The sequence below is a fragment of the Nilaparvata lugens genome, chromosome 4 (assembly GCF_014356525.2).
Source record: "Nilaparvata lugens isolate BPH chromosome 4, ASM1435652v1, whole genome shotgun sequence".
NCBI lineage: Eukaryota > Metazoa > Arthropoda > Insecta > Hemiptera > Delphacidae > Nilaparvata > Nilaparvata lugens.
Genome location: NC_052507.1, coordinates 21,973,132 through 21,984,976, shown reverse-complemented (window position 1 = coordinate 21,984,976; position 11,845 = coordinate 21,973,132). Strand labels below are relative to the sequence as shown.

Here is an 11,845-nt window from a genome sequence, read left to right as displayed (position 1 = left end):
AAGGGTGAAAGAAAAAAAAAGCCGCAATGTGCATGTGCAAGTGAAAAATAAGGTTATGTTTGTAAGCTTGACTTTTTATCTAGTTGTTTTTATGAATTTGAAATTCTAGAGGTGTACAGTAACTTAAATTTCTATACTTTCTTCAAAAACGTTGAGTAAAAATGGGTGACAATGTACATGGAGCATTTCTTTCACAAAAGATAAATAAAGTGAGATGGAAACCAGAGTTTGGTGTCGATGCCGAAACATTCGTTACTGGTAGTTGGGATAACGAGGTAACGTAATTATTCAGAATAAATTACTTATAATTAACAAAACAGTACTTCTTTTCTATTTGAAGAAAATTTCTTATGAATCATCTTCAAGAATAGTTCTACAAATTGCACCTTATCACTAAACTAGCCAACTGAGTACTGAATAAAACTTTAAAGTCCATCCAATAGACTAAGTTGGTGAACAATTTTGTACATTTTATCGGTTTCTGTAGTAATAAACTTTTTAATCTGCATCTTTATGCATTTGTAATTTTCTTTTGATAATATGCAACCGAACATAAGAACTGTACCCAAGTTACCTATCTACCAAGTTGAACCATTCTAACATGTTACAATAAAGCTGCAATAATAATAATTTTTACCAATTTGTCAATAAAAATGTTCTCCACCAGGAGCTTTCAAGCTTGAGTATGGTATAATTACAATTGTAAACTATTACTAGTGGTTTAATAATATTTCGAAAAAACCATAGCCTAATATTGTTAGATAATACAACTTAATTTTACATTAGTCTATAATAAAACTTGTGAATTTGTTTTACGTTTCTCATGACATTTATTGCTACTTGGCAATAAAATGATACAGTATTCATTAATTACAAATAACATAACATGTATCTTATAAATCCCTTGAAATATGATATCTATGACTTTGACTTTAACCTAGCCTATTTAATGAATTTTCTCTTCATTTAATAGCCAGGAGAACCACAAGATTTGTGGTTATAATAGCCTATCTGAATGGACTGGATATATGTATTTAAATAAATTGTTTTTACCATTTATGGTAACATTGTTATCATTTGTTTATGTTACCATTTATGTTTTTTTTATATCTTGAGACAAGTGATCATTCCCATATTATGATCCTGCAGAAGTGAAGATGGGAATGAATACTGATTGATGTCTTGGAAGCCATACGCTAAATAAATAAATCTCTTAATTTTATACCTCAGCATGAATGAAAAGCATTATTGTTTGCGGATGACACCACTCTTATTGCCTAGGATGAAGATCCCCAATTGGCCATCCTCAGGTCTGTCCAGCTGCTTGAAGAGACCAGTACGTGGTTTGGAGCAAATAGACTTTGCATGAACATTAGACTAAGATGCAGAACATTGTTATGCACTCTGAGACGCAGACCGCCTTCCTTTGGTGAGCCTGAAGTTAAGCTGCTTGGTTTTATGATAGATGCCTTACTGTCATGGAACCAGCACATCAAAATGGTCTGTAATCGGCTCTCCAAGGTGACTCACCTGATGCGCAAGTTGAGGAAAATTGTGCCAAGTAGCTACCTGGTGACTGCGTAGCCTACCATGCTTTGTTCCACAGTCATATTAATTATGGGATTGTGCTTTGGGAACATGTGGGTTGTTGTGAGAGGTTTCTGCTTCTTCAAAAAAAAGTAATCCGCATCATTACATTCACGCCATACCTGGAACATTGTCGGCCACTGTTCAAAGAACTGCGAATCCTCACAGTCTTCAGTCAGTACCTGCTTACCTCGTTAGTGCTTCTAAAAGAACAGCTACATGAATTTCAAGTGAGAAGCCAGGTTCATGATTATTTTACTAGAAGATGTGATGATGTAGACCTGCCACAATTGCGATTGGCCAGATCACACACCAGTTACCCAATTCGTACCCTGAAAATATTCAACAGGCTCGCATTGTGTGTCCGTGAATTGAAAGATAAACAATTTAAAAATTTACTTCGAGATAAACTCCTCAAACTTCCACTCTATTCATTAAGTGAAGAGGAGATCACTCGTTTTATTTGTCTCTTTGACATACCATCTCGATAATTAGTGTAAATTTTATGAACGTTTATGTTTTTCAATTTCTGTGACGAAATCTATCCAGGGTAAAGACTGGTCATGAATTAAATAAAAATTGAATTGAATTGTACCTTCTTCTTCATCCAGTACCCACACTTGTAGGATCGATGGCGTCATGTCATGAATAAAAAAATAACAAACTGATCAAGATGGCAGTAGCCTAATCAAGCTCAGATCAAAAAAGTTATCATAATTCAAAATAGGGTACTGAAATTTGTATTTCCATTTATATCATTCGAGGCCTTGCCCTATAAGATAATGGCACTTTAGCCTTGTAAAATTTTGTCAGGTTGAGACAGGTCATGAAATCAAAATTATTGCCTTACAAAATATGTTCACAAATAAATACAGATTACAAAATGTAATATTTTAGAATAGGAAGAATAATTTTTTAACATAATAATATACTAATTCGGCGAAACCAGAAAAAAACACAGTTTGAGTGTCGTCGACGAGTACCAAAACAGAAAACGATACTATTACTTCCAATAGAAAAACTTTGATTCAACAAGGTAAGCTAAACTATAATATTATAACTATACAATTCAATCAAGGTGAAAATGGGGAAAACACATATTTATACTGTATGTAAGTTTGATGGCAATACTAGAGAAAAAAATCAAATTGTGTTGTGAAGTAGGTGAAAAACATTTGTTGATTTAATCCAATCAATTATTTTTTTAGTACTTGATTTAGTGATGCTATCTAAAATCAAATTTTCGGGTAATAGGTTAATCAATTTATACAATCATTCACATATTCCTGGACATCGTAATAAGCCCTGGTCCTCAGGAAACCGGTCACAACTCTCTCAACACGCTGAGGTCCAACTGCTCTACCCCTGCAGGCAGCCTGCTGAAGTATAGCATACCCGCGATCTCTGGAGGTTAAACAGCTCTCCCTACCCTGAGGACGCTACCCTGCTACCCTGAGGACGTCAAACAGCTCTCGATGCCTAGTGTCGTGGTGATGCACATCAGTACGGGTCAACAAATTTTGTTGATTCTTCTTGACGTACATGAGGCAGAGAAGGAGGGAGTGGTTGATTACAGTTACAATACCCAGCCTAGCAAAAATGGGCTTGCAATGAGCAAGATGTTCGCTTCCAGTAATGATCCTGGCGGCCCGTTTTTGCAGCTTCAGTACGTCCACAACCTTGGCTGAGTGACCCCACATGAGAAGACCGTAGGAGATATGGCAGTGGAAAAGTGCATGATACACCATGACCAGATATGCGTCCGTCACATGTCCCGTCACAGCAAAAGGAAACAGATTCGGGACAGTCTCTTGGTCACTTGCTGGCCCAGCTGAGCTTTGATTCCAGCATAAAGCCCAGCAGCTTCACAGGTTCCTGATCATGAGGCAGATTTCGCGACAAACTGCAAACAATGTTTTATGTCTTGCTCTCATTTAGCTGGAAACGATTTACCAGGAACCATGAGGTTGAAGACCGCAGATGCTCCGCCGACCTCTCCAACACCTGCTGAAGGTCAATGCCAGATGACAGCAATGATGTATCATCAGCAAACAGGAGAGTTGCACCATTGCTATCCAGGTCGTTGATCATCACGATGAACAAGATTGGCCCAAGAATTGAACCCAGAGGTACCCCAAACCTGACAGGGAGTGGACATGAAACAGCTCCACCCAATGACACCACCTGTGTCCTCCCAGTCAGGTATGAACATCAGGTATGATGTTAAGAACAGAGTCCATAACCCAATAATAGCGAAGCTTCTTGATTAGTATGTGATGGTCAACACAATTAAATGCTCTTCTCAAATCACACAATGTAAGTGCCAGGACCTCACCATCATCAAACACTGATCCAATTTTCTCAGTCAATTTACTGCATCAACAGTCTACCTCCCACTACGAAAACCGAACTGCATAGTTGAGAAAAGGTTGTTTCGCTCAAAAAACTCCTCAAGTTGTGGTTTTATGACCGCTTCAACCATCTTTCCAAAGATTGGAGTCATAGATATTGGCCTGAATCTGTTTCGGCTCTGGTGGTCACCCTTCTTATACACAGGACCGGTTCTTGAGGCTTTCAGGAAGTCAGGAAAGATGGCAGATATCAGGCAGTCATTAACTACTGTAACAATGGGGTCCGCAATAGCATCCACCACCTCTCTAAGCATGAATGCCATACACATCAGGGCTCCGGGATGGCTTAAATGAGCGAATAATTTTCTTCAGGGCAGGTGAAGTGATGGAGCGGAAGAAACACAGACGAGCATTCACTGGTGGAGCTCGCCCAGCTAGCAGCTCAACTGGATCACCAGCAACTGTGGGCAGATTATTCACGATGCTGTCCACCGACTCAACAAAAAAATTGTTGAATGCATCAGGGCTCACAAAATCAAGCTGTCTCCTTGGCAAGGACCGATGTGAGTTTATCACATCCCATGCCGCCTTACAGCGATTTGGTGCATTTTCAATCTTTGTATCAGTTGCCAGCTTCTTAGCCTGCTCGATGTGCTTCTTATAAATGGATTTGGCACGTCGGTATCTCTCCCTTTCGCCATCGTAGCCATGTTCACACCTATCCTTCAGAGCAAGCATAAGTCCCTTCAGCCTGGCAAGATCATCAGTGTATCACTCTTGATGACTTCTCATTCCTCCCTGTTTCTGCTGCAGCTGCTGAGAGCGATATGGTTTTTGTGTCTCAGGAAAAAAGAAGTTGAAAATTATTGAAATGAATGAAAGTCCCAAATAATCCAGTCACCAGGGTTCTGGAGCACCACATCCCAGGGGGATGTTTATGCATCGATCATATAAAATGTTCTTTAAATTGTACTGTACTATAGTCAATGTTCAGTGTAATCCTGCATTTTATGAAATTCAAGTAGAGGATTTTATCTACATCTAACAAATTTTTCCTCTCTCTATTTTTAAGGAAAATCAACTGACCTTATGGTTTTATCCTCCGTTATCCGAAATTCAGGAGGAAGAATACCTCGATGCGTATCCTCAGGTTGTTTATGAGCAGCAGTTTGAAGGAGATGTAACAGAGTTGAAGGTTGGTAACAATTTTATTTTAGCCTATTTGTTTACTGTTACTTTGCTACGGCTCACACTTGTAGACCAATGAAGTTGAGTCTAGTGCTCTTTTGTCCAGTGCTAAAAAATTATTTGAGTGATGCAATCTTTTTTATGAGAATCGGTTAGGTACCACAATGAGGGGACAATAGGAGCAATAGCCCCTACACCCCCAAGAATCTGGGGTATACGTTTTTCAAATAAGAATATGGTACTTTCACAAGAATGGCACGATTATCATGTACCAACGTCAATGTGACCAAAATCCAACGACATTAGTATTTTGTTTTTATTGATCTTTAAAAAGTATTTTTCTCTGTCGTATCCTACAAAAGCTTAGTTGTATGTCAATCATTTTCAAATTTTGCCAATCGTAATGGAATAGAATAGAAAAACGTTTATTGAATAAATAAGCTACCCTAAACGAACCTCAAAGAGACTGCTTGACAAGGTACCATATACAAAACATGTAAATTCAAATATAAATATACATAAATACAGTTAATACTATCATGATATTAACTAATTAATTGTTGGCTCAGCTCTCAAAAATCTCAAAAGTGTTACAATGTATAGTCAACCTCAACATTGTGAATTTAACAGTAGTAATAATTGAAAAAAATGTGACCATGTTAATTTCCTGTCCAATAAAATTCCCAAGAATGCTACTTTCTCTTCTTGGTCTAATTCATTTTCCTCTACAAACACATTTATTTCTCTATCCTCTACTGAATTATATTTACTTTTGAATTGTAGGAATTGACATTTCTTACTATTTATTGTTAATTGCCTTTGCTTCAAGAATTGGACAATTGACTGTACTCCAGTAAAAGCATTTATTTCTAGACTATCTAATAAATAATTGTTAAAGATAAGCGATGTGTCATCAGCAAACAACAGAGCTCTGTGATCTTTTAACTCTTTTGGTAATTGGTTCACATACAACAGAAACAGTAAGGGACCCAAAATTGAGCCTTGAGGTACTCCAGCCTGGACCTCCAGTTTTTGAGATTTAATTTTTACTATTTCATTCCCATCCACCTTGGTAAGCTCAACACACTGGTTTCTACCTATGAGATATGATTCAAACCATTTTAGTTCTATACCATTCACACCTACAGTTTTTAGTATTTCCAATAATATTCTATGGTTCACACAATCAAAAGCTTTGGATAAATCAAGAAATATTGCGGCTGCCTTCTCACCTGAATCTATTATATCTATTAGTCTTTCAACAAGGGATACTATTGCAGTCTTAGTAGATTTCCCTTTCTGGAACCCATGCTGTTCATCACATATGAAATTAATTTCTTCCAGGTGCATCAATAGCCTATTTAAAACTACTCTTTCAAAAATTTTACTTATTACATTTAGAATACTAATGGGTCTATAATTTTCAACTCTTTCAGAATCACCGCTCTTGAAAATTGGCAAAATTTTTCCTTGTTTCAGATCATCAGGGAAAATACCCTGCTCTAGTGAAGTATTAAGGAGATGCAATAAAGGGTCCAGTAATTCATTTTCACATTCTTTTAAAATTTTGCTTGAGACCCCATCCAATCCTACTGTTTTTTTGTTATTCAAATTTTTTATTATTCTTGACAACTCATCTCTTGATAATGGATGAAATTTAAATACCTTTTCAATTGGCTCAGCATTTAATGTAGTTGTATTACAAGTATTAGTGTTCAGTGACTTTTGGAGATTATATGCAACCTGTTGATAATACTTATTGAAAAAGTTACAAATGTCTATACTATCATCCATATAATTTCCATGTTCATCGATTATCCTAGGGACATTAGTAACTGTATCTTTTTGAGCTGCTCTCCTATTTCTATTAATTACCTCCCAAACAGCAGAGTTAAAATTGGTACTAGTTGTTAATATTTCAGCTGTTTTCTTACACTTAGCTTTCCTCACTTCTTTTGCATAGTTTTTCTTTAGACATTTGTATTTGACTTCACTCGGAACATCCCTCACTAATTTAAATTCCTCATAGCTTCCCTAACAATATTTCTTTGAGTAAGAATATCTTCAGTTATCCATTCATCTACTTTTTCCAATTTACTTTTTACTTTGACTTTTTTTATTGGACAGCATACACTAATGTGAAATCTTAGAGTATCAATGAATTGCTTATATTTGTAATTTAGGTTACAACTGTTATAAACACTACTCCAATTTTCTTGAAGCAGTTCCTGCTTCAAACAATTTATATTTCCTAGCTCATATTGCTGAATTTCTTTCACAAAAGTTTTTTTCTGCTTGGATTCTGGCCCTGCAACTTAACATCTAAAATTTGATAGTTATGATCTGATAGATCTGAGCTACCTAACCTGACATTACAACCTTCTATATTTGTGAGGATATTATCAATAATTGTCTGTGAAGTTCGAGTTACTCTTGTATATTCGTGGACCTTAATTTCTAAATTATTCATATTAATAATATCTCTAATATCCTCTGTCATTTTATCCTGCCTGGCAAAATCGGTATTGAAATCTCCTACTACTATAACATTTGTGAAACGAGCGGTTGTAATTTCCAAAAGTGTGTGGAGCAGCTCACAAAATTTTTGCCAGTCTCCATTTGGTGACCTATAGATACCTAACACTGCTACCTCAAATCGATCATCAATTTTTAACCTTAGTCCCGTCACCTCTAAATCCATCTCAACAGAAAATCTCTTAACAAAATCCAGTTCATAAGTTTGGGTATGTTTAGCATTGCTATTGAATATACATACACCACCACTTCTATGAGCTATTCTACAAAATTCTGATCTCAGTGAATAGCCTGGAATCCTAACTTGATTTATTTCCTTTATTTTTAAGCCATGCTCTGTGAAAATAACAATGTCAGGATCCTCCTGTTTAAGAAATACTTCTAATCTGTCAATTTTGTTGCGAAGATACTGAATATTTTGATGATAAATACTAAAAACCTTACTATCTTGTGCTACTCTATCTCTAGCATTTGTAGCTATTTCCCTTTCCCTGTTTTGAGCCAATTTACTAAAAAATCGTTATTTGTTTTTTTGACTGTTTTTAAACCAGAGGATTGCAAACGGCTTTCAATCAGCTCTGCCAATCTATTACAAAATATTACTTTGCCAGATCGATTTAGATGCAACCCATGATTAGTGAAGTTATGTCTTTTCAGCCTTTCATTTAGAAAACAAATCCCCAGTTGTTTAGAATTCTTATTTTTTAGGCTGTTGATTGTATTATGGATTGATTTGTTTGTCGAATTGATTGCTTCATTTAACTCTGGCCTATCAAACCTATTAGGAATAGTACTTATTATTAAGTTTGTTTTTTTGCTGAGTGGCACAATTTCCTTGATTTTTTCTGTTACTTGAGGAAGATGATTCAAGTTAGGTTCATTTATATTATTTGAGCCACCCAGTACAATTAGATAGTCATTTTCATCAAAGTCTTTAGTTTGTTCCCTAGCTACTCTACAACTGCATTAATTGATGCACTTGGCTTGAAAAAACATTGGACATCAAATTTATTTTTCAATCTTTTATCAAGGAGATCACTGCAATCACGTCCATGACTGGACGTCAGTAGCAGAACTCTCCCTTTCCTATCTTTATTTCCCTCAGCTATTTTTTTGGTTGCTGTCTTCAAAACCTCACTGTACGTTTTATTTCGACCATTTTCAGAGCATTTCCCATCATTTAGGTTAGATTCTATTTTTTTGCATTTGGACGGAGGTTCTATCATACATTTAGTATTATCAAATTTAGATTTTAGTTTCTTTATTTCCTCCGACATTAGACTACATTGATTTTTTAGATTTAGTATTTCTTTTTTATGGTCTTCATCTTGTAATTTTATAATCAGTTCCAAAGATTTAATTTCTTCTACCATCCCTAACCTTTCTTCCTCAGACGTTTTTAGAGTTACTTCTAATTGGTTTTTTAAATTAGTGTGGCTACTTTGTAGTTGAGCAACTTTTTCGGCTAAAGTAGTTTGAGGAACTGGGGTTTTTGGTTTTGGCGTTTTTGAATTTTGGTTTTGGGAACGCGTAAGTACTCCCGCAATGTTTACATTTCTATTAATAACCTTCGGTGTTCTATTTGAGCTCATCTTCCTATCTAAGAAAATATATTACTTGCAATAATAATAATTGATTTATAAATGATAGGATTTTAATTAGGTTATAATTTTAGTCAAAGTAAACTATCTATGTTTGTTTTTAAATCTCGAAAACCTAACCTCAAAATAACCTCTAAACGATGTTTGGCTTATAAAATAGAATAAAGAATTAAAATCTAAAACAAAATGATACGAGCATTCACTGGTGGAGCTCGCCCAGCTAGCAGCTCAACTGGATCACCAGCAACTGTGGGCAGATTATTCACGATGCTGTCCACCGACTCAACAAAAAAATTGTTGAATGCATCAGGGCTCACAAAATCAAGCTGTCTCCTTGGCAAGGACCGATGTGAGTTTATCACATCCCATGCCGCCTTACAGCGATTTGGTGCATTTTCAATCTTTGTATCAGTTGCCAGCTTCTTAGCCTGCTCGATGTGCTTCTTATAAATGGATTTGGCACGTCGGTATCTCTCCCTTTCGCCATCGTAGCCATGTTCACACCTATCCTTCAGAGCAAGCATAAGTCCCTTCAGCCTGGCAAGATCATCAGTGTACCACTCTTGATGACTTCTCATTCCTCCCTGTTTCTGCTGCAGCTGCTGAGAGCGATATGGTTTTTGTGTCTCAGGAAAAAAGAAGTTGAAAATTATTGAAATGAATGAAAGTCCCAAATAATCCAGTCACCAGGGTTCTGGAGCACCACATCCCAGGGGGATGTTTATGCATCGATCATATAAAATGTTCTTTAAATTGTACTGTACTATAGTCAATGTTCAGTGTAATCCTGCATTTTATGAAATTCAAGTAGAGGATTTTATCTACATCTAACAAATTTTTCCTCTCTCTATTTTTAAGGAAAATCAACTGACCTTATGGTTTTATCCTCCGTTATCCGAAATTCAGGAGGAAGAATACCTCGATGCGTATCCTCAGGTTGTTTATGAGCAGCAGTTTGAAGGAGATGTAACAGAGTTGAAGGTTGGTAACAATTTTATTTTAGCCTATTTGTTTACTGTTACTTTGCTACGGCTCACACTTGTAGACCAATGAAGTTGAGTCTAGTGCTCTTTTGTCCAGTGCTAAAAAATTATTTGAGTGATGCAATCTTTTTTATGAGAATCGGTTAGGTACCACAATGAGGGGACAATAGGAGCAATAGCCCCTACACCCCCAAGAATCTGGGGTATACGTTTTTCAAATAAGAATATGGTACTTTCACAAGAATGGCACGATTATCATGTACCAACGTCAATGTGACCAAAATCCAACGACATTAGTATTTTGTTTTTATTGATCTTTAAAAAGTATTTTTCTCTGTCGTATCCTACAAAAGCTTAGTTGTATGTCAATCATTTTCAAATTTTGCCAATCGTAATCGAATAGAATAGAAAAACGTTTATTGAATAAATAAGCTACCCTAAACGAACCTCAAAGAGACTGCTTGACAAGGTACCATATACAAAACATGTAAATTCAAATATAAATATACATAAATACAGTTAATACTATCATGATATTAACTAATTAATTGTTGGCTCAGCTCAACATTGTGAATTTAACAGTAGTAATAATTGAAAAAAATGTGACAATATTAAGTTGTATGATAAAAAGCTGATAAAACCGTGAGGAGGGTGGGTGGAGGAGGTTGACTGCAAGTTCCATCAACATTATTTTCTATACATGCAACACCCCTCAGTCCCCTCTCCCTCAATTACATTGTCTATGTATGTTAATATTTGTCTATTCTTATGTATTAGTCCTCTTCAATTTCATATCTTTCAGTTTGTGGCGAACAATAAATTTCTTGTATCATCGTCTTTTGGGAGAGTCCAGCTTTTTGACATATTGGATAGAACACAAGCCGCCAAAGCCAAGTTGAGAGAAGTGATCACATGGGATAATTGTCATTACTTTAAGTAAGTACATTTTTCTAATCTCACGTGGTCTCTCTATTAATTGATTTTTTAATATGATTTTTTATTTTTTCTTCATTTTATAACAATGTAATTGACCATTAAAACTGTTATTTTTACAGTAATATTAACAGTTTTACCTGTTCCTGTAAAGTTCTTGTATTAACAAGATCTAACTCATGTAATTTCCAAATTAAAATTGTTGTTCCAAAAAATTGGAGAAAAGATACAGTAATTCCCTTATAACATGTAATCATCTCATGGATCAAATTTCGGATTGTAAACCCATTACAAAACCAGACTATTCTTCAATTCGTAAAGAATAGTCTTACCCTATTTAATGGAAGCAATTGAAAGTAGATATATAAAAGTAGTGAAAATTAGAACGTAGTATTTTATTTGCTGGCTGCCTAGCATAGGCTACGGAAAGCTTGCATTTTTTTAACTGATGGACGAGGTGAGGATCTTTCTCAGGGTTAGGAACTGACTAGCTAGCATCCCAGCCTGGGAAAGATAGTTTTCATCCACTCGTCCCATCAACATTTTCCGGCTCTTCTTCCCCCCTGCCGTAGTCTAGTTGTTTCCACGTGTAGGCCTAGGAAGAGTCGGACCTGAGACAAAAATTACATTCTTTCCGTGCACTCTTCTTTTAACCGCTGAAGCATAC

General features: G+C 35.9%; 1 protein-coding gene across 1 annotated transcript in view; it reads left to right on the top strand.

The window, feature by feature from the left end:
- The window catches only part of LOC111059868 (nucleoporin Nup43-like), a 31,447-nt gene continuing 19,602 nt past the window's right edge, over positions 1-11,845 (top strand). Inside the window, exons 1-3 of the mRNA XM_039426952.1 lie at positions 1-275; positions 5,011-5,133; positions 11,048-11,181. Coding sequence (XP_039282886.1) covers positions 162-275; positions 5,011-5,133; positions 11,048-11,181 — 371 coding nt within the window. The 5' untranslated portion in view covers positions 1-161. The remainder of the gene's footprint in view (positions 276-5,010; positions 5,134-11,047; positions 11,182-11,845) is intronic.